Genomic DNA, 27,282 nt, shown 5'->3' with positions numbered 1-27,282 from the left:
AGCCCAGCGCCCTCGCCGCGGGTTCCCCCCTATCCCGCCTGAGAATGGGGTCATCACTCCCGGCTTCAGCTGAGCCCCAAGCCCTGCAACTTCTGAAGGCACGCCCCCTGCACCTGCCCACCTCTGGCCTCGCCTCCAGCCCAGGTACCCACCTCTTCCCGTTCCTCTCCCTCCTGTGCTCCACCCGACCCCAGCGTGCCCATCAAGACGCCTGCGCTGGACCCCAGCCTGGATCATCACCCTTGCCTCAGACAGCTTCTCCCCGGATTTCCACCGCCGAGATTCCCAGGGCACAGCCTCCCCGTTAGGCTCCTCCCCTGCGACTGGCTCAGTCCTCGCCCTAGACGCCCCGCCCATGTCACAGGCTTGGCGGGTCCCTCTCATCAGGCTTGTGCCCCCCGGTTCCTCTTCCTCCAGGAAGCCTTCCTCCGGACAGAGAGACCCTTCCCCTGTTATCAGGGACCTCGCCCACTGGTCCGCCTTGCTCCACCTTTTTTGCGGCCCCATTGTGCTGCTGGACCTGAGGAACAGGGTTGACAGTGAACCCCACATAGACAGGGCCCGGGTACCAGGGATTCAGGCAGTAGAGCAGCTGGACGCTGAAGAAGTGCCCGGCCTCACCCCGATTCCCGCTGGACCCTTCGAATTTTAGGAACTTTTCACTAACGAAACACATTTCTGTGTCAGCACCGACATCAAGAAGAGAACCTCACCAGTACCTCAGAATCCGCTTTGTCCCCCGCCTGGTTTCTTCCCTCGGGTGCCTGCTGTGCTGCCGTCGCACCCATCTGTAGTTCAGTGCAGCAGCCCCTGTAGGCCACCTGGCCGATCGGGTCACAGTCCTGCTGGACCCTCAGGTTCACTTAGGGGCTGGGGGCTCCCAGGGGGTCCTCCAACAGCTCAGTGCAGCATGCTGGGGGGTCAGGGCCAGCACCTGTCCCTGGGGCCTCAGGCCTCCCTTTCTTCCCACAGCGGCCAAGATCGCAGGTCTCTACAATGACTCGGAGCCACCCCGGAAGACCATGCGCAGAGGGGTGCTGATGACCCTGCCCCTGTGGATCGGGAAGCCCGGTGACAAGTGAGGGCAGCAGCTGCGAGGGAGGGGCTGGGACTGGCCCTTTGTTCTGCTCACAGGCCCCCACTCCTCTGTGGGGCCATCCCCGCCTCAGGGGACTATGTGGCCAGACCTGGAGACAAGGTGGCTGCCCGGGTGAAGGCCGTGGATGGAGACAAGCAGTGGATCCTGGCCAAGGTGGTCAGTTACAGCCATGCCACCAACAAGTGAGTGACAGCAGCCCGAGGGCTGCTCTCAGCCCCTTCTGTCCCCCTGCCCCACAGCCCCAGACTGACTACTCTATCCTGTTTGAAGACACCTCCTATGCAGAAGGCTACTCCCCTCACCTCAGTGTGGCCCAGAGGTAGCTGGTGGCTTCCAAGGAGCCCAAGAAAAAGTGACATCGCCCGGTGGACTCGACATCCTCCACCATCCTGGGGCAGGACAGCAGAGGATATGCTGGGATTAAACAGACATCCCCTCTCCACACATCTCCTGGGTTTTACTTCTCCAAACCCTTCTCCCTTGCCCAGACATGGTGACCTAGGGAGCTGGAGGCTGGGGGAGAGGGGACCATATCTGGCCCCACTGGGCATTCACTTTTTCAGCTCAGAGTTTCTCTTCCTTTCCAATACAGGCTCTACATGAACACAAATCGTATTTTATTTTAATTGAACTTTATTTTCTTTGGAGGGAGGGCCTTGCTTGTCATCCAGGCTGTCGTGTATGGGCATAATCGTAACTCACGGTATCCACAACCTCCTGGGCTGAAATGATCCTCCAGCCTCTGCTTCCCAAGTAGCTGGGACTACAGGTAAGTGCCAGCACATGTGGCTAATTACGTTACATCTTTGTAGAGATGAGGTCTCACTATTTTACCAGGCTGGTCTCAAATGTGTGGCCTATTGCGATCCTCCCAGCTCAGCCTCCCAAATCGCTTGGATTGCAGACGTGAGCCACTGTGCCTGACTCAAAAATCATACTTTATTCTTGAGCCCATTGGTCAGGATAGATTCACACACTCCCTCTGGAGGGACCCCGGGAGCCGCTCTCACAGCTCAGAGCGGAAGCTGAGGCTGCAGCCTGCCATCTTCTCCGCATAGTCCTCATCGAAGCGCTCATTCTGCGCCACGGTGAAAGTGGTCTTCCAGTCCCCAGTCATGCCTGGGGGAGGAAGGGAGGGAGGGAGTAAAGCTGGAGTCCCGCCCAAAGAGAGGCTGTGAGTGCCAATGGGGAGGCTCCAGCTGCTGCTCCCACCGGCCCCAAACCCCCGTGCTGGCCGGCACCCACCTTTCCTCATGAAGGGGGAGATGCTGTGGTCCATGAACTCCTGGGGGACGGTGGTGTAGTTGGCCATAGGGTTCTTCTTCATCTCCCTGAATGATGTGTGTTGAACCATGAGGTCCACAGTCTCCTCTGGCAGGGAGCGCCCCACAAACTCCAGGATCTTCCGAATCTCCCTTTTGGGGTTCTGAGCAGCAGAGGCTCCTCAGTGGAGCAAAACAAAACAAGTCCCCTCTCTAACCTCAGAGGGCATCTGGCCACTTCCCCGAGAAACCCCGAAGAGCCTTGATCCCTGGGGCCCTGGTCCCTGGGGTAAAATGAATTGCTCTCTGCCCTGTGATCCCATCATGAGCTGGGCTTGGCTCCTATGGGTGAGGACCGGGATGGTCTTTTTCCGTGACTGGGGCCCTGGGTGGCACACCCTTTGGTGGGGATAATCAATAGGACTAAGTATCTAATCCGTGGCCCCTCATGCAGCTGACTCAGCTGCGGGAGATGAGAGCTGTGTGGGACCCGCTGCCAGGTGAGGCTGTAGCGGGGAGGCCTGGGCCAGGGAGGCAGGATGGGAAATCCGGGCCTACTGTGGGGGCCGCCCAGGAACAGGGCTGGGTGGCCTTGGTGGGTCCCTGTGAGGTGCCTGCCCCCAGGTGTCACATGAGGGGAAGCATCACAGGTGGTCTCACCTCCTTCATGTCTTCATAGAAGAGGTAGAGAACAGGGTGGGTGTGGCTCAGCTCCCACCACTCCTGCACGTGCTGGTACCAGGACCCGTAGGACACTGGAGAAGCGGGCAGGGGGCAGCGACACAGGGTTACTGTGCGTTGTAGCCACCACCTCTTGGCTCCACACCCTCCTTCCTCCCGTCAAACCCACCTTCTCCGGCCATGAACTTCTCCAGGAAGCTGTCCCAGGTCCCAGGCTCAGGGTGCGTCTTTTCCATACGGTGGAAGTGGTAGTAGGAGACCGCTACATCCTTTGGGTTTCGGGCAACATAGACCACCTGCAGGGGCAGAGGACCCAGCCCCAGCGCCATGACCACACAGCTCGCCCCAGGCCAGCTCACCTCTTGGATTGGCAAAGGAGGAACCTGAGGCTTAGAGGCTGACTTGCTTGAGATCTCACGGCACAGGTAGGGCCAAGCTGGGATCTGAACCCTGCTCAGAAGCCAAAGTCCTGCCTGGTCCCTGAGACCATATTCTATACTAATATAATCTGCATCAATGCTGTCACACTCCGATCTGGAGCAAGGCATGCCCGGTCCCCACCAGCCCCCTCCTCTGCTGACCTGTGAGTACCCACACATTGCCTTTCTTAAGTGTGCACTGTAGAGACTCACTATCTTGGCATCGGACCTTCATCAGAGCAAGAGATAGACAGTGTCCTCTCTCAAGATGTGATGAAGGCCGGGCACGGTGGCTCACGCCTGTAATCCCAGCACTTTGGGAGGCCAAGGTGGCCCGATCACCTGAGGTCAGGAGTTCAAGACCAGCCTGACCAACATGGCAAAACCCCATCTCTACCAAAAATACAAAATTAGCTGGGCGTGGTGGCAGGTGCCTGTAATCCTAGCTCCTTGGGAGGCTAAAGCAGGAGAATCGCTTGAATCCAGGAGGCGGTGGTTGCAGTGAGCCAAGATAGCATCATTGTACTCCAGCCTGGGCAATAAGAGTGAAACTCTGTCTCAAAAAAAAAAAAAAAGAGAGAGAGAGAGAGAGAGAAAGAAAAAAGGGCCAGGCACAGTGGCTCACGCCTGTAATCCCAGCACTTTGTGAGGTCGAGGCGGGAGGATCACAAGGTCAAGAGTTCGAGATCCACTTGACCAACATGGTGAAACTCCGTCTCTACTAAAAAGAATACAAAAATTAGCCAGGCATGGTGGCATGCCTGTAATCCCAGCTACTCAGGAGGCTGAGGTTGCAGTGAGCCGAGATCACGCCACTGCACTGCAGCCAAGGTGATAGAGCAAGACTCTGTCTCAAAAAAAAAAAAGATGTGATGATGAGCCTCATAGAAGTGAGGAGGCCCTTCCAGAAGAACAGGAACATGGCTGGGGGGCGCCTGAGCTCCCCTTCCTGGCTTTCCTTGCCACTCAGCAGGAACTTTTTTTTTTTTTGTAGAGATGGTTTTGCTGTGTTGCCCAGGCTGGAGGGCAGCAGCAGGATCAGGGCTCATTGCAGCCTCCAATTCACATAAACAATCCTCCCCGCTGAGCCTCCTAAGTGGGAACAGTCTGTGCCACCACACCAGGTTTTTAATTTTTTTTGTAGAGATGGGATGCCATCTCTACAGCAATGTTGCCCAGGCTGGTCTCCATCTCTCGCCTTCAAGGGATCCTCCCACCTCAGCCTCAAACTGGGATGACAGGTGTGAACCATTGTGCCAGGTCTCACCTTAACCTTCTGATCCAACAGAGTCTGGGGGAGCAGGGCCAAGGGCAGGTGTGACTTGATGAGCCGTGGGGCCGGTGTGTCTTTCAGCATCTCCATCCCTGAGCAGTGGGTCAGGGAAGGTCTGGTGAGCTGAAGCCCCAGCCCTGTCTTCCTCCCCTCCACTTGCACCCAGGACCCAGCCATGCACCTGAGGGATCCCCTGGATCATTGGCCTCAAGGAAGGGCACCCGTATGTAGATGGGAGCCCGGTTACACTTCTCCAGGTCGCCGCCCTGGTAAATCATGTCCAGTATTTGGCTCACCCAGGTGGTGCCTGGAGAGGGAGGGAGATGGGAAGTGAGCAGGCCGAGGGCACAACCTCGCTGGCCAAGGTGGGGACTGCCACCTGGGAGAGGGTGGGTGGCCCTCCTCACCTACCGGACTTGGGGTAGGTGCTGATGAGCAGGTCATCGAGCTGGGCTTGGAAGCTCTGCAGGGGTCCCAGTGCCTCTGCAAAGCACTTGATGAGTGGGACCCCCTTCACGTACTCCAGTGGCAGGCGGGAAGCATCCTGGATCAGCTCCATGTTCCTGCGTCAGGGGCCAGAGCCAGGCCCATTCCCTTAACACCATCACAACAGCACCATGTGCGGAATTCTTTTTTTTTTTTTTCCCTCAGATAGAGTCTCACTCTGTCACCCAAGCTGGAGTGCAGTGGCACAATCTCAGCTCACTGCAAACTCTGCCTCTTGGGTTCAAGCAATCCTCCCGCCTTGGCCTCGCAAGTAGCTAGGATTACAAGCATGTACAACCACGCTCAGCTAATTTTTTTTTTTTTAAGTAGAGATGGGGTTTCACCATGTTGGCCAGGCTGGTCTCGAACTCCTGGCCTCAAGTGATTCATCTGCCTCAGCCTCCCAAAGTGCTGGGATTACAGGTATGAGCCACCGCCCAGCTGCCCCTTGGCAGAGATTTTGCTTTCAGGGATGTCACTGAGGCCTAGGGAGGCTGAGCAACTTGCCCGTGCTCAACAAAGCCAGTCAGTGGCGGGTCTGGGACTGAAACCAGGTCAGCCTCTAGTGCGGTGGTTCCCCAGCCTGGCCACACCTTTCATTCACCTGCAGAGCTGTTCAAAATCACAGGGCCTGGGCCGTGGTGCAGACCAGTGAAAGCACCCTCGCGGCACAGGTGTGTGAAGGTCTCCAGGAGAGTCCAGCTGCACTGAAGAAGCTCCAGGGCCTGCCTATGCGTCTTCCTGCCAGCCAGTGCCCTTTGTCTCATCATTTCCTGCTGTGACCCCCAGCCTCCATCCAGTGGGCTCCTCTCCCCAATGCTCCCCTCCTTGAGCCCCTCAGGCCCCTCACATGTGGAAACCTCCCAGGCCGGCCAGGCCTGTGATCCACTTGCCCGGCCACAGTCCATCTGGGCTCCAGGACAAACACGGCCCATTGAGCAACTAAGCTGGTATTGGGAGCCAGAGCCTGGTGTGGGAATGAAAACTCTGATGACTCAGCAAAAGGAGGGGCGCAGGCAGGGTGACTTCCGCCTGTAATCCCAGAGCCTTGGGAGGCCAACGGGAAAGGATCCCTTGAGCCCCAGAGTTTGAGACCAACCTGGACAACAAAGCAACCCCTCTCCTCTACAAAAAATAGTTTTCAAAATTAGCCGGGTGTGGTGGCTTGCTCTTGTAACCCCAGCTGCTCAGGAGGCTGTGGCGGCAGGATTGCCTTAGCCTAGGAATTTGAGGCTGCAGTGGGCCAGGATCCCACTACACTCCAGACTGGGTGACAGAGCAACACCTTGTCTCAAAAATACACAAAGGAAAAGAAGGAATGGAGGGGGATTCTGGCCAGACTGGGTTGTCTAATTGAAATGGGATATCCATGGGAAAGCGCAGGGATGACAGAGGCCTCAGCTTCTGGAATGTTGGAGCCACAAGCTGAGCAGGGTGAGGGCACCCTGAGCCATTCCACTGTGTCACTCACCTGAGCTCTCGGGAACCTGGCCCGTGCTCTCCTTGCCTGCAGGGGCTGAGTGTGGATGCAGTGTAGGGAGTGCAGGGCTGCTCTCTGCCCTGAGGGTTTTGAAGGTCCAATGTGGGAGGGAATCTAGAGTCAGGGCTGGGACTTGACTCAATTCCAGGAAGGAAGGGGTGGGGTTGAGGGTGGGGAAGCTTCTCTATTACCCTCCTTAGCACCACAGCTCCAGCCAAGCTTGGAGTGATCTACAAACCCAAGATGTGAGTTTAGTGTGTAGAAAACATAAGAATGAAAGGCAAAAGGGGCCAACATTGGTATTTGGTTTTTTTTTGTTTTGTTTTGTTTGTTTTGCTTTGTTTTTGAGCTGTCACCAGGCTCCTGACCCTCCCTCTGAACTCTACCCTGCAGGGCGGACCAACAGACAAGCTTTCTCTTTTTTTTTTTTTTTTTTTTTTTTGTGAGACAGAGTCTCACTGTCTCGCCCAGGCTGCAGTGCAGTGGCACGATCTCAGTTCACTGTAACCTCCACCTCCTGGGTTCAAGTGATTCTCCTGTCTCAGCCTCCCAAGTAGCTGGGATTACAGGTGTGCGCCACCACACCCGGCTAATTTTTCCTTTTTCAGTAGAGACAGGGTTTCGCCATGTTGGCCAGGCTGGTCTCAAACTCCTGAGCTCAGATGATCCGCTTGCCTCGGCCTCCCAAAGTGCTGAGATTACAGGCCTGGCTGACAAGCTTTCTCTAATTGACCCAGGCAAGGGAGGTGAGTGGATGGAAGGGAAAGGTGGGATAGGCAGGCCCAGGAAAAGTCACCTAACTGCTGGCTACAGGCCAGTCTTGAAGGTGGCAGGGGTTCTGGCCCAGTGCAGTCCATAGGCCCCCAGCAGCCCAGGCATTCTAGGCTCTGACCACAAGGCCAGTCTGGAGTGATGTGTATGGGCAGAGTGAAGGGACAGAAGTGGGGCAGAGCATGGACGTACAGAACAAGAAAGAGGCTGAGCATGGTGGCTCACACCTGTAATCCCAGTACTTTGGGGGGCTGATGTGGCAGGATCACATGAGGTCAGCAGTTCAAGACCAGGCTGGCCAACATGGTAAAACCCTGTCTCTACTAAAAATACAAAAATTAGCTGGGCATGATGGCAGGCACCTGTAATCCTAGCTACTTGGGAGGCTGAGGCAAGAGAATCACTTGAACCCAGGAGGCGGAGGTTTCGGTGAGCCAAGATCATGCCACTGCACTCCAGCCTGGGCAACAGAGTGAGACTCTGTCTCAAAAAAAAAAAAAAAAAAAAAGACCAGGTGTAGTGATTCATGCCTGTAATCCCAGCACTCTGGGAGGACGAGGAGGGCAGATTATGAGGTCAGGAGTTCCAGACCAGCCTGGCCAACACAGTGAATCCCCGTCTCTACTAAAAATACAAAAATTAGCCAGGCGTGGTGGCACATTACTGTAGTCCCAGCTACTTGGGAGCCTGAGGCAGGAGAATTGCTTGAACCCGGTAGGCGGAGGTTGCAGTGAGCCAAGACTGCGCCATTGTGCTCCAGCCTGGGTGACAAAAAAAAAAAGGAAGAACAAGAAAGGACAAGGACACTGGAGTCCCATCGCCCTGGGAGCCAACCCCAGCTTCATGGCTCCCGGGCAACCTCACAGAGCATCAATAGAAGATCCTAGAAGAACAACAACCCTGGCAAGTGCTTTTCTTTCCCTGGGTTTGAAGGAGGCTCCACAGACAAGAGATTAGAGGCTCCACAGACAAGAAACTGGAAGCCACAGGGCCCCGTGGAAGGAGGGCATCCCCCCATCCTCCGTGGTCTTTGTCCTATTTGCATTCAATTCCAAGGTAAGTCTCCCAGGCTTTCAAGAATTGCATGAGCTCAGAAGCAAGTTGGGGAAAGCTGAGGCATGGGGTTTCCAGGCAGAGTAGAAGCTGTTCACATGCTAGTGCCAGGGGCCCCTCCTGCCTCCTCTGTGCCCCTGAGGAAGCCCCGTGACTGGCAGGACCTTGGGCTGCTAGCTCCACCCCCACCCTTGGCATCCACCATAAGGCACCCTTGACTCAGACTTTATTGTACTCAAGTAAAAACCCACCGGACCCGCGGCAGGTGGCACAGAAAAGAGGTAGGAGGTGGGTAGGGACACTGAGGATCAGGTCTCCAGCAGGTCTGTCCAGTGTGCCTGCAGAGGCAAGAAAGTTGGTCACAGGCAGACCAGGGCAGACAGCAGGGTAGGGAGCCCACCACCAAAGCCCACTCACCTCTTCTAATTCTGAGTCTTCTACTTCTTTCTCAGTGTCCATCTGGCACAGCCAGATCAGGTCTCCCCAAAGCAGTGACTTCTCACAGCTACCAAGGAGAGGGGCAGGTAGGAGATACAGAGTCAGATGCCACAAGCCCCCTCCAGTATCGGCCCTGGATGCTGAGATGAGGACTCAGCTGCCTGGGCCTGGATTGCACAACTGGGCACCCTCTTCCCAGAGCTGGACCAGGCTGGGGCTGGGGGACTGCACTCACCTAGGGCATTGGCCCTCTAGGGGCAGAAGCTGCCCTGGTTCTTCCCGAAGGAACTCCTCTGCCAGGCAGATCACGTGGGCCCTTAGCCAGCAGCCAGGGTTGGGGCAACACAAAGGCCCCTCTTCATCCTGTCCCAGGCAGCAGGCAGGTAAGAGACAAGGAGGGAGAGGGAGCTGGCAGCAAGCCCCCTGTGCAGCAGACACTGTTTCGGGCATCACACAGCTGCATTCCGTGAGGCAGCAGTGACTCTTATTTGCATCTTACGAATGAAGAAACTGAGGTGCAGAGTTAAAATCCTTGCCCCTGGGACTAAGCTGGTGAATGCCCTGTGAACATCAGCAGTGACTGATTAAGTCACAGCCTCACCACTGCAGCCAGGACTGAATTTCCTCACAGCTCGACAACCCCCGGCAGGTCACTGAATCTCCACAGGGCAAGTCCTCCACTCACTGGCAATTACCAGGAACTCAGTAGAAGGCACCCATCATCCATTATTTTATTAAATATTTAGGCCGGGCACAGTGGCTCATGCCTGTAATACCAGCATTTTGGGAGGCTTAGGTGGGCAGGATCACCTGAGGTCAGGAGTTTGAGACCAGCCTGGCCAACATGGTTGAAACCCCGTCTCTACTAAAAATACAAAAATTAGCCAGGCGCGGTGGCAGGTGCCTGTAATCCCAGCTACTCCAGAGGCTGAGGCAGGAGAATTGCTTGAAACCGGGAGGCAGAGGTTGCGGTGAGCCAAGATCGCACCATTACATTCCAGCCTGAGAAACAGAGTGAGATTCCGTCCCAAAAAAAAAGAAAAAGGAAAAGAAAATTTCTGGGCCATCGGCTCTATGCAGAACTTTGTTCCACAGCAGTGGTAAGTGCTGCCCTCCGAGAGTGCAGTATGGCAGTTGGGGTGGGAGTGACTAATGAGATCAAGAAAACACGTAGCATGCCAGACAATATTAAGTGTTAAGGGAAAGGGGGTAGCAGAAAAGTGCACAAGAATGAGCTGCAATTCATTACATTGTTTTAGAGACAGGGTCATGTCCAGGCATGATGGCTCACGCCTATAATCCCAGCACTCTGGGAGGCTGAGGCAGGCAGATCACTTGAGGTCAGGAGTTTGAGACCAGCCTGGCCAACATGGTGAAACCCCATCTCTACTAAAAACACAAAAATTGGGCAGGTGTGGTGGCACACTTGGGAGGTTGAGACAGGAGAATCGCTTGAACCTGGGAGGCGGAGGTTCCAGTGAGCTGAGATCACTGCACTCCAGCCTGGGCAACAGAGCAAGACTCCCTCTAAAAAAAAGAGAGAGATAGACAGGGTGATGCCCTGTCGACCACACTGGAGTGCAGCGGAGCGATCGTAGCTTACTGCAGCCTTGAACTCCTGGGCTTAAGCAGTCCTCCCACCACAGCCTTCCCAGTAGCTGGGATTAGTCTCCTGCTTGCCACCATGCCCGACTACTCAGAGCTGCGATTATAAATCGGGAACCAGAGAAGACCTCACTGAGAAGGTGGTAGGTTATCAAGACAGATGGCCTAGGGAAGAATCTTTTCATCAAAGGGGAAATGGTGAAGGCCCTGAGCAGGTCCTGCTTTGCTCAGGAATGGCCGTAAGTACTATAGCATCTGCATCTTAGAGATGGGGATAGGGTGGCCAAAGAGTGTCAGTGGGTTTCCCTCAAGAAAGAGCTGGATCCGAAGTCGTCTGGACCCTAGAGCCGCCCGTGCCTGGCGGGGACCTCACCTGGATGGTCTGGGCGCACAGGGAGCAGCAAGCCCCTGGATCCCCCTGGTCTGGCTCAGGCTCAGCGTCATCAAAGGGACCTGCGCGGCGCCTTGGGGCCGGGGCCTGGGGCGGTGGAGGCCCGAAGGCTAGGGGCACGTGCGGCGGCGGCGGCAGGCAGAGGTCCTGGCGGAGGTCGGGGCGCAGCCAGCGCAACGTGAGCGGGAGGCGCGCCCAGGGCGGTGCGCGTAGCATGTGCGCCAGCACGCGCAGGTGGAACGTGAAGGCCGTCTCTCCGCGCAGGCGAGGCCCCACGTGCGCCAGGCGGCGCGAGGCGTGAGGATGTTGCCAGGCCCACTCAAACTGCGGGCGGGGTACAGGGGCGTCAGGGCGGCTCGGAGCAAGGGGCGGACCCCAAACCCTCGCCCGGCCGCTGCCGCCCGGTCTCCTTCCTTACCCGAAGGGCAGCCACGGCAGACGGGAAGCCGTGCACGACGAGCACCATCTCCCTGGGGAGGAGGAAGGGGGTGTCCCTGTCGCAGCCCAGAGCCTTAGCCGCGGGTCCCCTCCAATCCCACCCAAGAGCAGGGTCCTCATTCCCGGCTTCAGCCGAGCTCCAAGCCCCGCCCCGGCCTGAAGGCACGCCCCCTGCACCTGACCACCTCAGGCCCTGCCTCCAGCCCAAGTACTCACCTGTCCCCCCCCCCCTCTCCCTCCGCGCTCCACCCGACCCCAGCGTGCCCACCGAGACCCCTACGCTGGAACCCAGCCTGGATCACCGCCTCCGCCCCAGCTAGCTCCTTCCCTGAGTTCCGCCGCGTAGATGCCCCGGGCACCGCCTCCCCGTCACGCTCCTCCCCTGCGACAGGCCCAGTCCCCGCCCCGGACGCCCGGCCCATGTCACAGTCCTGGCCGATCTTTCTCATCAGGCCTGTGCCCCGCGGGGTCCCCCTCGTCCGGGAAGCCTTCCTCCCGGCACAGAAGCCCTCCCTGTCTCACCAAGGCCCTCGCCCGCTGGTCCGCCAGGCCCCGCCTTTTTTGCGGCCCCCATTGTGCTGCTGGACCCGACGAGCAGGGTTGACAGTGAACCCCACGTAGACGCGGCCCCGGTACCGGGGGTTCAGGCAGTAGAGCAGGTAGACGCCAAAGAAGCGCCCTGGCCTCGCCGTGACCCCCGCGGGACCCATCGGGCCTTATGGTTCGGGAACCGCAGCAGGGGGTTGATTGCCGTCACCTAGGGTCCAGGGGAGGGCTGGATCGCTAGGGCTGCAGGGTGCTTGCTTCGGAACAAGCTCTCGGGGACTATCCGGAGGCAGCCTGGATGCCGCCGTAGCGCGGGTACGTGCCCCTCTCCTGTCTGGAGGCGGGGGTAGAAGTCCGACCGCGGAAGCCAGACTGCTGTCCAGTCAGCGAGCGCCTACCATTCAGCATTGGCTCCGCCCGAGTCCCACCTTCCTCAGACTCTGATTGGCTGACAGATGGCAAGAGCGAAAAGCCCGGACCGTTGGAAAGCCCGGCTGCTTGAGGGCGGAAGTACTGCGTTGACGTACGCCTTAGTAAGGGCGGAAGTGAGTTTCCCAGCGGAAGTGGCTCCTGTAAGGCTGCAAGGCAGCGTGGCCGGCGTCGGAACAGGGGTTGTGTCCCCGCTGGGCTGCCGTCCCAGCTGGACTACCGCCATGGAACTCAGCGCCGAATACCTCCGGGAGAAGCTGCAGCGGGACCTGGAGGCGGAGCATGTGGTGAGTTGAGCAGCCGGACGGGAGAAAAGAGCTCGGGAGGCGGGTTCGGCACCATTCATATTCTTCCGCTCGGTAGGAGGTGGAGGACACGACCCTCAACCGTTGCGCCTGTAGCTTCCGAGTCCTGGTGGTGTCGGCCAAGTTCGAGGGGAAACCGCTGCTTCAGAGACACAGGTGAGGCCCTGGGAGCACCTTGCCCAGCGCAGTCTCAGCTCCTGCACCACAACCCCAGCCACTCCCCCTACCCCTGCAACCTAACTCCCGCACTCCCCCGCGGCGTGGCTCAGGGACCTTGAGGATCCCGCCTTCGTGACCCCTGCTTCGAGTATTTCGATGTAGACCCTCTCCCCACGTACATGTTCCCACGGCCCGGGGACTACAACCTTGGAGACACCCACAGTCTCTTGGGTCACCCTAGTCTCGGGGTGTGCAATCCTCGCCTGCCTTTTCCTAACCCCATCTCTCGCCCCAGGCTGGTAAACGCGTGCCTAGCAGAAGAGCTCCCGCACATCCATGCCTTTGAACAGAAAACCCTGACCCCAGAGCAGTGGGCACGTGAGCGACAGAAATGAGAGACTGGGATCTACACAGCCATTAAATTATAAATCTGGACCAGCTTCTGTGTCGGTGTGTGTGTGGGAGGGGTGCTGAGGCCGAGTCTAGGACCTGGCCTCTCCCTGCCCCGCCTCCGTCCATTGTTTTACCTTGGACACGTCCGTCTCCCCATCTAGGCCTCTATCCCTGCTTGTAAAATGAAAGTTCTACTGTAAAAGTCCCTTCCAGGGTCTACCGAGAAAGCCTTCTCTCTGTAACTCTGTGTAGACGTCTGGGAGTCTGTACTGCCACCAGCCACCCAACTCCCAGAGAGCTCAGGGTTCCTGCTCTCTGCCAGCCTTCAAGATGCAGAGATGAGAAAGTGATCCGGGTTTCAGGGCCCTGACCAGTTGAACAAACCTCTCCCTCTCCCCGACATCACTGCAGTATCAGAGGCACCATATAGAATTCCACATATTCCCTGCACGTTCCCCCGACCTTCTCAGGCCCAAGAGGGAGTGTGCCCAAGTAGGGGTTCATCAACACCTGGAATGCTGATGTTTTCAGACCCGCTGGAGAAGGTTCCAGTGGCTCTATAGCCCTGGGCTTGGTTTGTCTACAGCTGCCCCCTGGAGGACCATGGAAGTTTTTGGAATAGTGGGTGTGGGACGGGGGTAGGGGTGAGATTAGAGCAGGAATATAAGGCTGACCTGAGTCAGAAAATTGGGGCAGGTAATGCCCTGGTATCAGTCTTCACCACAGGTTAGTAGGGTTGCTAGGACCTTGTTTTTTTGTTTGTTTGAGACAGGGTCTTGCTCTGTCGCCCAGGCTGGAGTGCAGTGGCACTATCTCAGCTAATTGCAACCTCTGCCTCCCAGGTTGGAAAGATTCTTGTGCTTCAGCCTCCTGAGTAGCTGGGATTACAAGCATGCGCCACCATGCCCGGCTAATATTTGTACTTTTAGTAGAGACAAGGTTTCACCATGTTGGCCAGGCCGGTCTCAAACTCCTGGCCTCAAGTGATCTGCCTGCCTTGGTCTCCCAAAGTGCTGGGATTATAGGCGGGAGCCACTGTGCCTGTGCTAGGACTTTGAACAGAGGTCCCTGAGACCTAGGGAGGGAGCCCCAGTGGGGGCCAGGGCTTGTTGAGAGTGAGAAATTGCAAGTTTCAGCCATCACACACTCTGTTCTCCTGCGGTTTTTTTGTTTGTTTGTTTTTGGGTTTTTTTTAGATGGAGTCTTGCTCTGTTGCCCAGGCTGGAGTGCAGTGGTACAATCTTGGCTCACTACAACTTCCGCCTCCTGGGTTCAAGCGATTCTCCTACCTCAGCCTCCCTAGTAGCTGGGATTACAGGCGCACGCCACCACGCCCAGGTAATTTTTGTTTTTGTTTGTTTGTTTGTTTGTTTTTGAGACGGAGTTTTGCTCTTGTTGCCCAGGCTGGAGTGCAATGGCATGATCTCGGCTCACCACAACCTCCGCCTCCTGGGTTCAAGCGATTCTCCTGCCTCAGCCTCCCAAGTAGCTGGGATTACAGGTATGCACCACCACGCCCGTCTAATTTTGTATTTTTAATAGAGATGGGGTTTCTCCATGTTGGTCAGGTTGGTCTTGAACTCCCAACCTCAGGTGATCCGCCTGCCTCGGCCTCCCAAAGTGTTGGAATTACAGGCATGAACCACCACGCCCAGCTTTCTTTTGTTTTCTTCCCACACCTCTACTGCCCAGGTAGTTTTCTATGGCATACTGAAGAGGTGGGGCCTGGAAATGAGGCCATGGGTGGTCCCTGCTTGATATGAACCAAACCCCACTATGGCTAAGACGCCCATCCCAGATAGCCCTGTGTCCTCCCATCTCAGGATCACCCACTAAGTTGGGCATCAAAACCTATTCCCACGCCCACTCCCCACAAGGCATGACGGACCTGTTCTGGCCAGGTCCCTCACAGAGGCCAGGCCTAGGCAGAACCCACAGGAAGGGCTAGAGAGGCAGAAGCGCTCACTACACGGGAAGACTCTGAACTCAAAAGGGGAGACATAGGGCCAGGCACAGCTGTAATTACGGCTCACACCTGTAATCCCAGCACTTTGGGAGGCTGAGGCAGGCAGATCACTTGAGGCCAGGAGTTTGAGACCAGTCTGGCCAACATGGTGAGACCCCACCTCTACTGAAAACACAAAAGTTAGCCGGACGTGGTGGCTTACGCCTGTAATCCCAGCCACTTGGGAGACTGAGGCATGAGAATGGCTTGAACCCAGAAGGCAGAGGTTGTAGTGAGCTGAGATTGTGCCGTTGTACTCCATTTGGGCTACAAGAATGAAACTCCATCTCAGAAACAATTAAATAAAAAAGTGGGGAGACTTAGACTCTGACTTGGGCTCCACCCTTTAGTGCGCTGGGTTCCTACTCTCAGCCTCAGTTTCTTTGGTAAACTAGGGTCAGCCTGTTGCTTTAGTTCTGTCTTTTCCTCACAAAAAGTTCCCTTGTTTTACATATAAAAACATGTATTTATTTATTTATTTATTTATTTTTTTTTTGAGATGAAGTCTCACTCTTGTCCCCCAGGCTGGAGTGCAATGGCATGATCTTGGCCCACTGCAACCTTCGCCTCAGGTTCAAGCAATTCTCTTGCCTCAACCTCCCGAGTAGCTGAGATTACAGGTGCCTGCCATCATGCCCAGCTAATTTTTGTATCTTTAGTACAGACGGGGTTTCACCAAGTTGTCCAGGCTGGTCTTGAACTTCTGACCTCACCTGCCTCGGCTTCCTAAAGTGCTGGGATTACAGGCATGAGCTGCCACATCTGGCCTATTTATATTTTTTAGAGACAGTGTTTTGCTCTGTCACCCAGGCTGCAGTGCAGTGGTGCGATGGCCCATTGCAGCCTCGACCTCCTGGGCTCAAGGGATCCTCCCACCTCAGCCTCCTGAGTAGCTGGAACTATAGGTGCGTACCACTATGCCTGGCTAATTTTTTATTTTATTTTTTGTAGAGACGGTATCTCGCCATGTTGCTCAGGCAGGTCTCAAACTCCTGAGCTCAAGTGATCCTCCCGCCTCAGCCTCCCAGAGTGCTGGGATTATAGACGTGAGTCCCCATGCCCGGCCTCCCTTGTTATTTTTATCTTTGGACCTGCAGTTTTTTTTTTTGTTTGTTTGTTTTTTTGAGACGGAGTCTCGCTCTGCCGCCCAGGCTGGAGTGCAGTGGCGCGATCTCAGCTTACTGCAAGCTCCACCTCCTGGGTTCACGCCATTCTCCTGCCTCAGCCTCCCGAGTAGCTGGGACTACAGGCGCCTGCCACCTCGCCCAGCTAGTTTTTTTGTATTTTTTTTAGTAGAGACAGGGTTTCACTGTGTTAGCCAGGATGGTCTCGATCTCCTGACCTCATGATCCGCCCGTCTCGGCCTCCCAAAGTGCTGAGATTACAGGCTTGAGCCACCGCGCCCGGCCGGACCTGCAGTTTAAAAGATGCCCACCCTGTAAGTGATGGTTGGTTCCTTTCCTCACAAGCAACAGTACCAGCAGAGTCACGTGCAACCTGATGTTTTGGTTGATTAGGAAAAGCAGATTTTCGGTAAATTTGGGAATTATTGAGGTCCTAAGCTAGGGCCTTAAATAGCTCAGCTGCGTCAGCTCTGAGAAGGAGCTTGGAAACGGAGAGCAGCCTCCTGGCCCGCATCAGCATGGCTGGTTTCTACCCACGAAGGCCCTGTTCCCGTGATGTAGTAAGTCAGGGGGCATCCCACATCCCCTGCCATGGGTCAGTCCCCTCAGCGCGGTAGAGGGGAAGCTCTATGGCTGGTCCATTCAGCAAACCCTATGTCTAGGGAACCAGTCATCAAGAGTCTGGGAGGTACCAGAAAATAAAGCCATTTTATTATGTTTTTTTTATCTGCCATGTGACTGGGAATGGGGAGTGAGTGGATGGGTGTGAATGGCTGACCCTGCTGAAGGCCCTGCGGGGCTCTACTTGGCCTGGACTGTCTCCTCCAGCCTGTCCAAGCGCTTCTGGAGCTCCTGCACCGTGGCCTGGAGCTTCCGCATCTCCTCCTCCAGCCGGGACACGGCATCCTGGGGACCCGGTGCTGCGTTAGGCCCAGCTCCTCCCTGGCTCCCCTTACCCCAGCATCTGCTGAGCCCCATCCCTAGAGCCCTGGCCTTGGGCCCTTTAGTCACTCAGCTGGTTGCTGCCTAGAGACCTGCAGGCCTATCAATCTGAAACCTGTGTTCTGAGGCCTCAGGATTACCCACTCCCAGCCCCGCAAAGATTCCCAATGTTGTGAGTTGGAGCTGCCCCAAACGCCAGCCCCACCCCACCCTCCCAGTTTGATTCCCTGGCTCCCTGGCCCTCTCACCGAGCTGGGAGTGCCACTGGCCTCTGGTGCTGCCCTCCTGCGCCCGGTGTCGAGGCCCCGGTTGACCCTCAGCTCCCGGCTCTTTGGGGGTACGTAGCCATCCTTGAGGGAGATGAGGAGGGGCCCAGCATCCCGACCCCCCAGCCACTCCTCAGCCGTGAGGGCAGGGTCGGGCCCTGCGGTGGGTGGGTACAGGTCCTCCTGGAACAGGTCCGACTGTGGGCAAGGCCAGGGGTAGTGAGGAAAGCGCTTATGCCAGGACACCCCCCTGCAAGACCGCGAAGTCGGTGCGCAGTGCGCAGCCCGAAGCCCGGGGTGGGGCGGGGGAGCATCACCTTTCGAGGCACTGTCATGGCAATGGGCTCACACCTCCGCTCGTGCAGCTTGTAGAACCTGTGGGAAGGGGAAGGTAAGCAGGGCCCACAGCCTGGTTGGGCGGGCTTGGGACTGCCCAAGGAGCATGCTGCAGTCAGGGTCGGGAGTCAGTCACCTGGCAATCTCACACTTGTTCACCTCCAGGCCACGTTTGGGCATGTAGCCCATGCCCCGCTGGGACTCCTTGGAACTGAACATGGAGAGATAGTGCAGGAACGGGGCCTCAGAAGTGATCTCAAAGTACCGGATCGAGCTGTCACCCTGTAGGTGGCGGGTGCGGAGGGAGGGTCAATACCAGCGGATGCCCACTGCTCTGGCCCTCTCCAGACCCATCCTGCCCACCTCCCACCCCCACCCCGTCTGATGAGGCCACCTTGCCACAGAGGTAGACGATGTTGGTGTCAGGGTCAAAGAAGGGCAGCAGGACACCGCTGCTGGTGTCCAGCTCCTGCAGGGACAGCGGCTCCTCCAGGTGTTTCTGTAGACACAGGTGAGAGGTAACATCCCAGGCCCTGGTGTTCTTCCCTGGGCAGTGACCTGTGAGGGCCCTCCTGACCAACCAGTGGGAACACCCATCTCATGCCTGGGTAAACTGAGGCCCATGGCCATCCTGCCAGGCAAGTGGCAGAGCAGGGACAAAACTTCCAGTCTGGCCCTCGGCTTCCTGCCCCGGCACTCACTGTGTCCCACAGCGCCACCTGCCGCTCACTCATGCGGCTGAAGCCCGTGGTCAGGATCTTCCCCTCTGACACAAACACCGCACGCACGGGCCGGGTCCCCTCATGGGGACGGTCCTTCTCCTGCAAGGAAAGGGAGGTGGTAAGTCAGGCACCCATACACACCCTACGGGGCCAGTCCCACGTGGAGGCGAGGGAGGGCAGCATCCAAGAGCCTAGTTGATGGTGGATAAGAAGGATAAAGTCTGTAGGGTCAAGGGTCAGGGTGGATGGCGACTCACAGCTACGATGGTGCATTTGCGGGGCTCAATGATGCGCACGCGCTTGTCGCGGCAGGAGGTACAAATGAGGCCTCCGTCTCGGCTCCAGTCCACACTGTAGATCGTGTCTGGGTGCACCTCTGGGCCCAGCGTCAGCACGGCTGCCCCAGTGCCCACGTCCCACACCATGATCACGTTGTCACAACCTGCACATTCCCCACAGTGTCAGAAGCCATGAGCCTCCTGCCCTCGTGCACTGCAGGCCACCAGCCACCCCCAGGCCCCTCCTCCCGCAGCACCTGCACTGAGCAGCACGTTCTGGGCTGTGGGGTGCCAGGCCACAATGCCCACACGCTTGGTGTGGCCCTCCAGGGTGACGACAGGCTCCCGCAGGGGCAGCACCAGGCCCCCATCCGGGATCTCCCATACCTGCAGAGAAGGGGCCAGTGAGCCTTCAGGACTCCAAATGTCAGATCCCATCCTAGAGCCCCTCTCCCAGCCCATGGGTCCCCACCACCACTCACCATGACTGTGCAGTCCTCGGAGCCACTGGCAATGACGTTGTCATTGTGCGGGCACCAGGCGATGTCTAGCACAGGGGCTGTGTGGCCACAGACCGTGGGCGCATTCTTGTCCACACGTCCAGTCTAAAGGCACAGCAGGGCCTTGGATGGAGGTGCTTTTGCCCCTCACCAATCCAACCTCCCCACACCTCCTTCAGAGAGGCCCAGAGAGGAAAGAAAGCTGTGGGGTCCCTGGGGGCTGGACCAGGGCCTGGGGTGGGGGGCGGGGTTCTTCTTCTCTTGTTCCAGTCCCCAAATGGCATGGGCAAACCCCAGGAGGGCTGGCCACGCATAGCAGAGGATGGGGCCCGTGCGAAACCCTGGTGGAGTTCCTGCCCGTCTCTGTCTTAGTCTGTCTCTGCCCTTAGGGTTGGCACCCCCACCCCAGCTTTCCCGAGTGAGGCTTCCATGGGCACAACTGGCCCTGGAGTCAGGACAGGTGTATGAGGGCTGGGGGGGTAGGGGCGGCTCCCCAGAGAGTGAGTGTGAGAGGTGGGGCTGCAGACGTGGGTCCTCCCAAAAGGAGAGGGGTCGGGGAGCCTGTCATAACTGGCCCCAGGCAGGAGCAGAGGTTTGGAAATGGCTTCTTCCGGGGACAGCTGCTTCAGCAGGGCTTCCTGTGTGACAGCCGTGCGGGGTGCGGGCCCATCTCTCAGCCCGACAACCACTTCCTCTTCTCTTTGCTTCCATCGGCCCTTTTAAGGTAACAACTTGGGGCCCATCTCCCCTTCCTGTCTTACCCCTCAAAGAGCACAGGAGTGTGCTGGGGGTGTGGGGCAGCAGATAGCCAGCGGAGAGGGCAGCAGGCTCCAGGGGAGGGCAGGGCTGGGGTCGGGGAGAGTGCCTCTTGCATCATCCCTGCCTGCGAGCTGGGGGCCAGAGTTGCTAGGTCCTAAGACAGGCCCAGAGCCAGAGTCCCTCCCAACCCTGAGAATGCTGCCAGGGCCCCCAGACCCCATCCCAACCCTCTCTGTGTTTCCATGGGGAGAAAGCCCCAGGCTGAGGCTGGGGAGGGCTGGTCATGGGTCTGCAGGACTGTCTGCAGTCGGGGGCCCCCAGACCCCATCACAGCCCTCTCTGTGTTTCCAGCCCCAGGCTGAGGCTCAGAAGGGCTGGTCATGGGCCTGCAGGACTGTCTGTAGTCCTGGTCACTGGTGTGACCCATCTTGTATTGGCTCCTTCTGAGCATCAGTTTCCACACAGCCACAGCACAGAGGAGCTAGAGGAAGTGTAAGGCTCATGGGGCCCAGCTCAGTTTTCCAGATGGCAACACAGGCCCTGGAAGGCCTAGTGACAGTCACCTAATCAGGACCTCCACAGAGCCATGGGTCGGGTGGAGGAGCTGCTACCCCCAGGGCCCCAGGGGCTCACCTTGCCCAGGGGCAGCACCAGGAAGGCCCCTCCCCCGCTGGCCTCACAGATCAGGGCCACAAACTTAGGGTTGACAGCACAGAAGCCACTGTCCCAGGTGGTCTGTGAGACGCGCACATCTTCATAGCACTGGTCGGCCTTGGCCGGCTGTCCAAACACGTGGCGGAACTTGCTGGAGCGGACCACCTGCCGGCTCATTCTAGGGGCACACAGGATAAGAGCATTTCTCCCTTCGGGTCAACTCTGATCTTCCAGTGGTCCCCACCTCCCCCAGGACACCCCTCAGTCTGGCTTTTGAGGTCCCAGCATCATCTCCAGGGGCTCCCTATCCTTTCCTCTGTGGCTTATGCCCGCTCGCCTTCCCCAGCCTCTCCTTCCATCTAACCTGCAAGCCCCCTTCTCCCTGGCCCCAGGCCACTCTGAGTCACACTCTCAATCTGTACCCTCAGCCTCTGCAACAGAGCCTGGCGTGGTGTTGCCCCCACTGCATGTTTGTTGACTGACTGGCTGATGGATGCAGAGCCCGTCCTTCCTAATGGTTCAGACTCAGGCGTCATCAGCCCAGATGGCTCTGAGGGTGGGTTCTCTCTTAGTTACAGTGTCCAGAGCCCACCTCCCTCACACCCACACAGCGCTTCCTAAAGGCAGGGACAGGGGCTGGCCTCCTTCCCCTGCCGGTGTGGGGCTGGACACAGGAGGAAGTGGCGTGGGGGCTGCCCGAGGGGAGTGAGGCGGCAGGATGGCTTCCCCAGCAGGTCTCTGGCTCAGGTCCCAGTATCTTCTCCTCCCCATACCTCTGCCTCTTGCCTTCGCTCAGAAAAGCAGGTGCCCTTAAGAGCCATCTCCACCCCAATGTGAACTGCACACAGGAAGGGAGAAGCCACTCCAACTGCTCTGATGTCCAGCTAGGATGGTTTCCCCCAGTGTCTGGTGGGGAGCAAGGAACTCCAGGGACGACCTTGTGCCACCGCATCACCCTCCTGCTCAGGGAAGGGGCCTGTGCTGCCACTCAGAGGGTACTGTGCCCAGAGCCTCTGCCCCTAGCCTCAGCCTCGCCTACTCACTGGGGGCTTCAACACCCCCGGCCACCCCAGGACTCCCAAAGAGGCTGCTAGGTCGGCCTGCCCAAGGAGCGGTGAGGAGCGTACGTGAAGAGCCCCAGTCTTGAGGAGCAGCCAGGGTCTGCAGAGAGGAGCCCCGGACCAGAGGTGGGGGACAGGAAGCCATCGCCCCACCCTGCCTCCTCCCCCGCCGCAGGTACCAGGCCCGGAAACCACGGAAAGGGGAACTTGGTCTTTTCTTGTTTTGCTCTCAACCCCTTCCTGTCTCCAAGCCCAGGGCAGCTGCCCCACTCACCCCACCCTGTCCCCGTCCCCACCCTCTCCGAGACTTAATTCCGGGGGGAGTCAGGCCCTCGACACTGTGCTGACCCCCGGCCGCCCACCTCCATCTTGGCCGCGGTGGTCCCTCGCCCTCGCCTCCGCAGAGCGCTCTGGGGCCCCGGCGGCCCCCACTCCAGGCAGCGTCCCCCCACGGGCTGCTGCGCCCGCTCCCTGGCCCCGGCGCTGGCTGGGTCGCGGTGACAGCCGCGCGCCCCCGCAACCCGCGGCTCCCACACGCGCGCCGCCCCACAGGTGGCCCTCGCCCCGGTCCACCCGCGCCTCCTGGGCCCAGCCTCACCTGCTGCAGAGAGAGGACAGTGACCCCCCAAAAGCCGGAGGTGGAGGAGGAGGAGGAAGAGGAGGAAGGAGCTGGAGGAGCCGGGGACTCGCCCGCTGAGGATGCTCTTGTCAAGACAATGAATGAGAAGCAGCCGTGCGCCCGCCTCCAGGGTGGCCGCGCCCCTTGGGGCGGAGCTCTTCCAGGCCCGCCCTGCGCTCCCGGGCCCCCGCTGCGGCCGCCTCCCTCCCCTGCCCCAGCCCGCGCCCCACGTTGGTTCCTAACCATAGCGCAGGCTGCCAGCCCGGCTCCGGGAAGGGAATCTGCACTTCTTTTTAAAATGTCAAAAGGCAAAAACACCCCGTTGCTTCTTTTCTCCCTGCGTCCACCCCTAGCCTCCTCTCCAGCCTTTCCCTGGCAGGCACGAAAGCGCTCCAGGCCCGCCCGCCAGGCCTCAGTGCCCGCCCCGGCCCGGCGACGCCGCCCCCTCCTCCCGACCCCGCAGACGCGAGCGCGGGGAGCGCGGGGGGCGCGGGGGGCACGGGCGAGGAGGAGCCCCGAGCGCGCTCCCGGACCCAAGGGACCTGGCTCTTGCCTGGCTCCGAGATCTACACATGGGTGGCCCCGGGAGTCGCTTCTCCTCCCTGGTCTCCTGTCTTCATCGGGAACACCCCTGCCCTCCTGCTGAAATAATTCGGCATCACGGGCACCTACTTCGTGCCAGGGGCTACAGGGTCGAGCGAGGCAGGCGAGCCAGGCAGGCTCCCGCCCGTGAAGAGCCCAGCCTGGGGGAAGGAGGAGGAGCCCACGGCCGCTCCAAGCCCCGGCTTTGGCGAAGGCTCGAGGGCAAGGAGGAGTTGTTCCCACCCTTAGATTCAGAGAGGCTTCTGGAGACAGCAACAGCGGGCAGGAAAGGCCTGCTCTAGAGTCAGACTATGTCATGAGTGCGACCGCAGCCTGTCACCTGCTGAGTGACGTGTGGCCGCTACTTAGCCTTTCTCAGCCTCGGTTTCTCCCTCTGTAACAGTCATACCTGCCACGTAAGAGGTATGGGTATGATTACCTAAAATAACCCAAGAAAGTCAGTAAGGACCTCATCTAGAAAGTGGCGAGGGCTTAATAAACGTTAGCTCTCGGCCATGCGTGGTGACTCACGCCTGTAATCCTAGCACTTTGGGAGGCCAAGGCTGGCGGATCACCTGAGGTCAGGAGTTTGAGACCAGCCTGGCCAACATGGTAAAACCACATCTCCACTAAAAATACAAAAATTAGCGTGGTGTAGTGATGCATACCTGTAATCCCAGCTACTCAGGAAGCTAAGGCATGAGAATAGCTTGAACCCGGGAGGCAGAGGCTGCAGTGAGCCAAGACTGAGCCACTGCATCACCCAGTCTTCCCTGGGTGAAAGAGCAAGACTCTGTCTCATTAAAAAAAAAAAAAAAAAAGTTAGCTCTTGTCATTCTTGTTTACAAAGTATCTGGGCTGGGCCCAAAAGGATGAGGAAGAGCCAACAGGCAAGGCTAGAGGGGTGACCTGTAGGCTGAGGGACAGCCCTGTCATGTGGAGAGGTTCAAGGAACAGCAAGGGACGGGTTCAAGTCCCACCTCTGCCACTGACTGGCTGTGCGATCTTGGGCAAGAGGGCTGATCTCTCTGAACCTCGTTTTCTCATTGGTAAATGGGGAATTAATAAGATTTGTCCTGCTCACCTCACAAAATTATGAGGCTCTGGCCAGGCGCGGTGGCTCACGCCTATAATCCCGGCATTTTGGGAGGCCAAGGTGCGCAGATCACGAGGTCAGTAGATCGAGACCATCCTGACTAACATGGTGAAACCCTGTCTCTACTAAAAATACAAAAAATGAGCTGAGTGTGGTGGCGGGAGCCTGTAGCCCCAGCTACTCTGGAGGCTGAGGCTGGAAAATGGCGTGAACCCGGAAGGCGGAGCTTGCAGTGAGCCGAGATCGGAGCACTGCACTCCAGCCTGGGCGACAGAGCGAGACTCCATTTCTTTTTTTTTTTTTTTTTGAGACGGAGTCTCGCTTTGTCACCCAGGCTGGACTGCAGTGGCCGGATCTCAGCTCACTGCAAGCTCCGCCTCCCGGGTTCACGCCATTCTCCGGCCTCAGCCTCCCGAGTAGCTGGGACTACAGGCGCCCGCCACCTCGCCCGGCTAGTTTTTTTTTTTGTATTTCTTAATAGAGACGGGGTTTCACCGTGTTAGCCAGGATGGTCTCGATCTCCTGACCTCGTGATCCGCCCGTCTCGGCCTCCCAAAATGCTGGGATTACAGGCTTGAGCCACCGCGCCCGGCCGAGACTCCATTTCAAAAAAAAAAAAAAAAAATTAGCTGGGCATGGTGGTGGGCGCCTGTAGTTCCAGCTACTCAGGAGGCTGAAGCAGAAGAATCGCCTTAACCCAGGAGGCAGAGGTTGCAGTGAGCTAAGATTGCACCACTGCACTCCAGCCTGGGCAACAGAGTAAGACTCCATCTCAACAACAACAAAAAAGTTACTAAACTCAAACGAGACAATAAATCTGTAAATGTTCTATAGATTATGCAATTGTAAAAACCTTAGGGTTGTACCGTACTCAAAGGCCTGCAACTGGATGGGACTAGACCAAGGTGAGGTGGGTACTCTGATGTGCAGTCTCCAACAGAAGTGACAGGAATAATAACTGGCATTTATTGAGTGCCTACTGTGTGCTGTGCGCTGTTCTAGAGACTATACTATGTTCATGTAATCCTCATAGCACCCCTGGGTAGCAAATACTACCTGAATTTTACAGATGCAGAAACTGAAGCACACGCTGACTTCAGCTTGGGAGGGCCTCATGTCCACACACAGAACAAGTGCATTGGTGAAGGACCTGGAAACCAGGTCCCTGAACGTGGTGAGCCTGACGGCCCTGGAGAGGGCAAGGTGCAGGCAGACAGTGCTGCTTCCAGAGGCCAAGCAGGCCGCAGCATGGGAAGGGGTAAGCAGGCTTGGGGCTGCCACAAAGGACAGGAGCAAGGCCGGTGGGTGGAGGTTCTGGGAAGCAGATGTCCATGCAGCATAAGAATTAGTTACAGCAGTGAGTGGGGAAGGCCCTGGCAAGGCTCTCCATGTTTGAGAGGGGGCCAGCCTTCTCAAAGGGTTTCCTTATAAGGGGTGTCAGAGGGCATTTGCCCAGGAGCAGTGAAAGTTACTTGAGCCTAGGAGTTTGAGACCAGTGTGGGCAACATAGCAAGACCCCATCTCTAAAAAAAAAAAAAAAATTGAAATTAGCCAGCTGTGGTGGCATGCGCCTGTGTTCTCAGCTGCTTAGGAGGCTGAAGTGGGAGGATTGCTTGAGCCCAGGAATTCCAGACTAAACAGTGAGCTGTGATTGTACCACTGCACTCCAGCCTGGGTGAGAGGGAGACCCAGTTTCAATTAAAAGAAAAAAAAAGGGGGACCTTTGCCTCTGTTGTTCCTGCTGGTCTAGCCTCTTACCATTGCCTCTTTTTTTTTTTTTTGAGACAGGGTCTCGCTCTGTTGCTCAGGCTGGGGTGCAATGGCACGATCACAGCTCACTGCAGCCTCAGCCTCCCAGGCTCAAGCGATCCTCCCATCCATCCTCAGAGCCTCCCGAGTACCCGGGACCAGAGACACATGCCCACCACACCTAGCTAATTTTTTAAATTTTTGGTAGAGATACGATCTCACTATGTGGCCTAGGTGGGTCTCGACCTCCTGGGCTCAAGCAGTCCTCCTGCCTCAGCCTCCCAAAGTGCTGCAATTACAGGCATGAGCCACCGTGACTGGCCCCGTTGCCTCTTTATTGGATTTTCTTTTGGGGAACCAACCCTTCCTTACAGGCAGTCCATGAGGTTCAGGAAGGGACCTGGCATAGTCACATGACCTGTGCTTCCCAGCCGAAGCAACTGTATTCATTGGTTCACTTGATTCAACTTGTGCCCAAGACTCACCTTGGAGCTGCTGTGAAAAAGATGTCCTCTTTCCACTGGGGGTTAGGAAGCTGATAGGATGTATGCCCAGCACTGCTGGTGACATCTTATTGGCATGCAGGAAAAGCTGGTCAGAGCAAGGCACGGTGGCTCACACCTGTAATCCCAGCACTTTGGGAGGCCGAGGGGAGCAGATCACCTGAGGCCAGGAGTTTGAGAACAGCCTGGCCAACATGGAAAAACCTGTCTCCACTAAAAATATGAAAATTAGCCAGGCATGGTGGCGTGTACCTGTAGTCCCAGTTGCTTGGGAAGCTGAGGCAGGAGAATCGCTCAAACCCGGGAGGTGGAAGTTTTGGTAACCCGAGATCACGCCACTGCACTCCAGCCTGGACAACAGAGCAAGACTTCGTCTGAAAAAAAAAAGAACAAAAAAGCTGGCTAGGATGAGTCATCTATACAGAGGCCTGCAGAGGCGAGATACGAAGAGACATATTCTTGAGATCATTTGAGTATCTGGATCAAGCTGTGCCTGAAATCCTTAACTTTTCTGTTGTATAAGGCAATGCACTTCTTTTTCACATAAGCCAATAAGTATGACTTGGATTTTTGGCACTTGCAGCTGAAAAAATTCTGATTACACCTACCCTGCAGGTAGACAGGACCAGAGGCCCTTCCTAGGAGCCAGATACCTACATTAGAGGTGGACTGAAGTGTTGGGATCAAGTCCATACTCCTCTTTTTATTTTATTTATTTATTTATTTATTTATTTATTTGAGACAGAGTCTCACTCTGTTACTCAGGCTTGAGTACAGTAGTACGATCTCTGCTCACTGTGACCTGCACCTCCCAGGTTCAAGCGATTCTCCTGACTCAGCCTCCCGACTAGCTAGGAT

At 57.2% G+C, this 27,282-nt stretch overlaps 5 protein-coding genes across 10 annotated transcripts in view; 2 read left to right on the top strand and 3 right to left on the bottom strand.

Annotated features, from left to right (window-relative positions):
• The window catches only part of SGF29 (SAGA complex associated factor 29), a 44,205-nt gene extending 42,750 nt beyond the window's left edge, over positions 1 to 1,455 (top strand). The window contains 3 exon segments of the mRNA XM_025371462.1: positions 973 to 1,078; positions 1,135 to 1,280; positions 1,283 to 1,455. Coding sequence (XP_025227247.1) covers positions 973 to 1,078; positions 1,135 to 1,280; positions 1,283 to 1,455 — 425 coding nt within the window.
• A 244-nt stretch (positions 1,456 to 1,699) lies between these two features.
• Positions 1,700 to 6,806, bottom strand: LOC112614747 (sulfotransferase 1A3). Of its 2 annotated transcripts, XM_025371459.1 has the most exons (8): positions 6,692 to 6,785; positions 5,146 to 5,297; positions 4,916 to 5,041; positions 4,729 to 4,826; positions 3,212 to 3,338; positions 3,022 to 3,116; positions 2,345 to 2,525; positions 1,700 to 2,218 (listed from the first exon to the last, which is right to left on the bottom strand). In XM_025371459.1, exons 2-8 carry the CDS (start codon positions 5,291 to 5,293, stop codon positions 2,106 to 2,108), a joined length of 888 nt encoding a protein of 295 aa, XP_025227244.1. In that variant the 5' UTR covers positions 5,294 to 5,297; positions 6,692 to 6,785; the 3' UTR covers positions 1,700 to 2,105. The 2 variants fall into 2 exon arrangements, 1 of the variants encoding a protein (XP_025227244.1); XR_003117125.1 differs by having other exon boundaries at positions 2,345 to 2,542; positions 5,146 to 6,806.
• Positions 6,807 to 8,738: 1,932 nt separating this feature from the next.
• On the bottom strand, positions 8,739 to 12,348 carry SLX1A (SLX1 homolog A, structure-specific endonuclease subunit). 2 transcript variants are annotated; one of them, XM_025371460.1, is made up of 6 exons: positions 11,919 to 12,348; positions 11,377 to 11,428; positions 10,941 to 11,282; positions 9,198 to 9,325; positions 8,942 to 9,029; positions 8,739 to 8,862 (listed from the first exon to the last, which is right to left on the bottom strand). In XM_025371460.1, the coding sequence occupies exons 1-6, from the start codon at positions 12,104 to 12,106 to the stop codon at positions 8,833 to 8,835; spliced, it is 828 nt and encodes a 275-aa protein (XP_025227245.1). In that variant the 5' UTR covers positions 12,107 to 12,348; the 3' UTR covers positions 8,739 to 8,832. The 2 variants fall into 2 exon arrangements, with proteins under 2 accessions (XP_025227245.1, XP_025227246.1); XM_025371461.1 differs by lacking the exon at positions 10,941 to 11,282.
• BOLA2B (bolA family member 2B) lies at positions 11,564 to 13,271 on the top strand. 2 transcript variants are annotated; one of them, XM_025371463.1, is made up of 3 exons: positions 11,564 to 12,658; positions 12,735 to 12,832; positions 13,131 to 13,270. In XM_025371463.1, exons 1-3 carry the CDS (start codon positions 12,398 to 12,400, stop codon positions 13,228 to 13,230), a joined length of 459 nt encoding a protein of 152 aa, XP_025227248.1. In that variant the 5' UTR covers positions 11,564 to 12,397; the 3' UTR covers positions 13,231 to 13,270. The 2 variants fall into 2 exon arrangements, with proteins under 2 accessions (XP_025227248.1, XP_025227249.1); XM_025371464.1 differs by having other exon boundaries at positions 11,885 to 12,658; positions 12,773 to 12,832; positions 13,131 to 13,271.
• A 3,775-nt stretch (positions 13,272 to 17,046) lies between these two features.
• Positions 17,047 to 23,088, bottom strand: CORO1A (coronin 1A). Of its 3 annotated transcripts, XM_025371458.1 has the most exons (12): positions 22,474 to 22,789; positions 21,858 to 21,975; positions 20,794 to 20,992; positions 19,384 to 19,506; positions 19,159 to 19,288; positions 18,881 to 19,065; positions 18,603 to 18,722; positions 18,296 to 18,400; positions 18,038 to 18,183; positions 17,883 to 17,940; positions 17,548 to 17,763; positions 17,047 to 17,263 (listed from the first exon to the last, which is right to left on the bottom strand). In XM_025371458.1, exons 3-12 carry the CDS (start codon positions 20,989 to 20,991, stop codon positions 17,159 to 17,161), a joined length of 1,386 nt encoding a protein of 461 aa, XP_025227243.1. In that variant the 5' UTR covers position 20,992; positions 21,858 to 21,975; positions 22,474 to 22,789; the 3' UTR covers positions 17,047 to 17,158. The 3 variants fall into 3 exon arrangements, with proteins under 3 accessions (XP_025227243.1, XP_025227241.1, XP_025227242.1); XM_025371456.1 differs by lacking the exon at positions 21,858 to 21,975 and having other exon boundaries at positions 22,238 to 23,088; XM_025371457.1 differs by lacking the exon at positions 21,858 to 21,975.
• Between the last annotated feature and the right edge of the window lie 4,194 nt (positions 23,089 to 27,282).

This window comes from Theropithecus gelada, chromosome 20, assembly GCF_003255815.1.
Source record: "Theropithecus gelada isolate Dixy chromosome 20, Tgel_1.0, whole genome shotgun sequence".
In the NCBI taxonomy this organism is placed as follows: domain Eukaryota; kingdom Metazoa; phylum Chordata; class Mammalia; order Primates; family Cercopithecidae; genus Theropithecus; species Theropithecus gelada.
The sequence above is the reverse complement of the archived record's forward strand: the minus strand, read 5'-3'. Positions and strand labels throughout refer to the sequence as shown.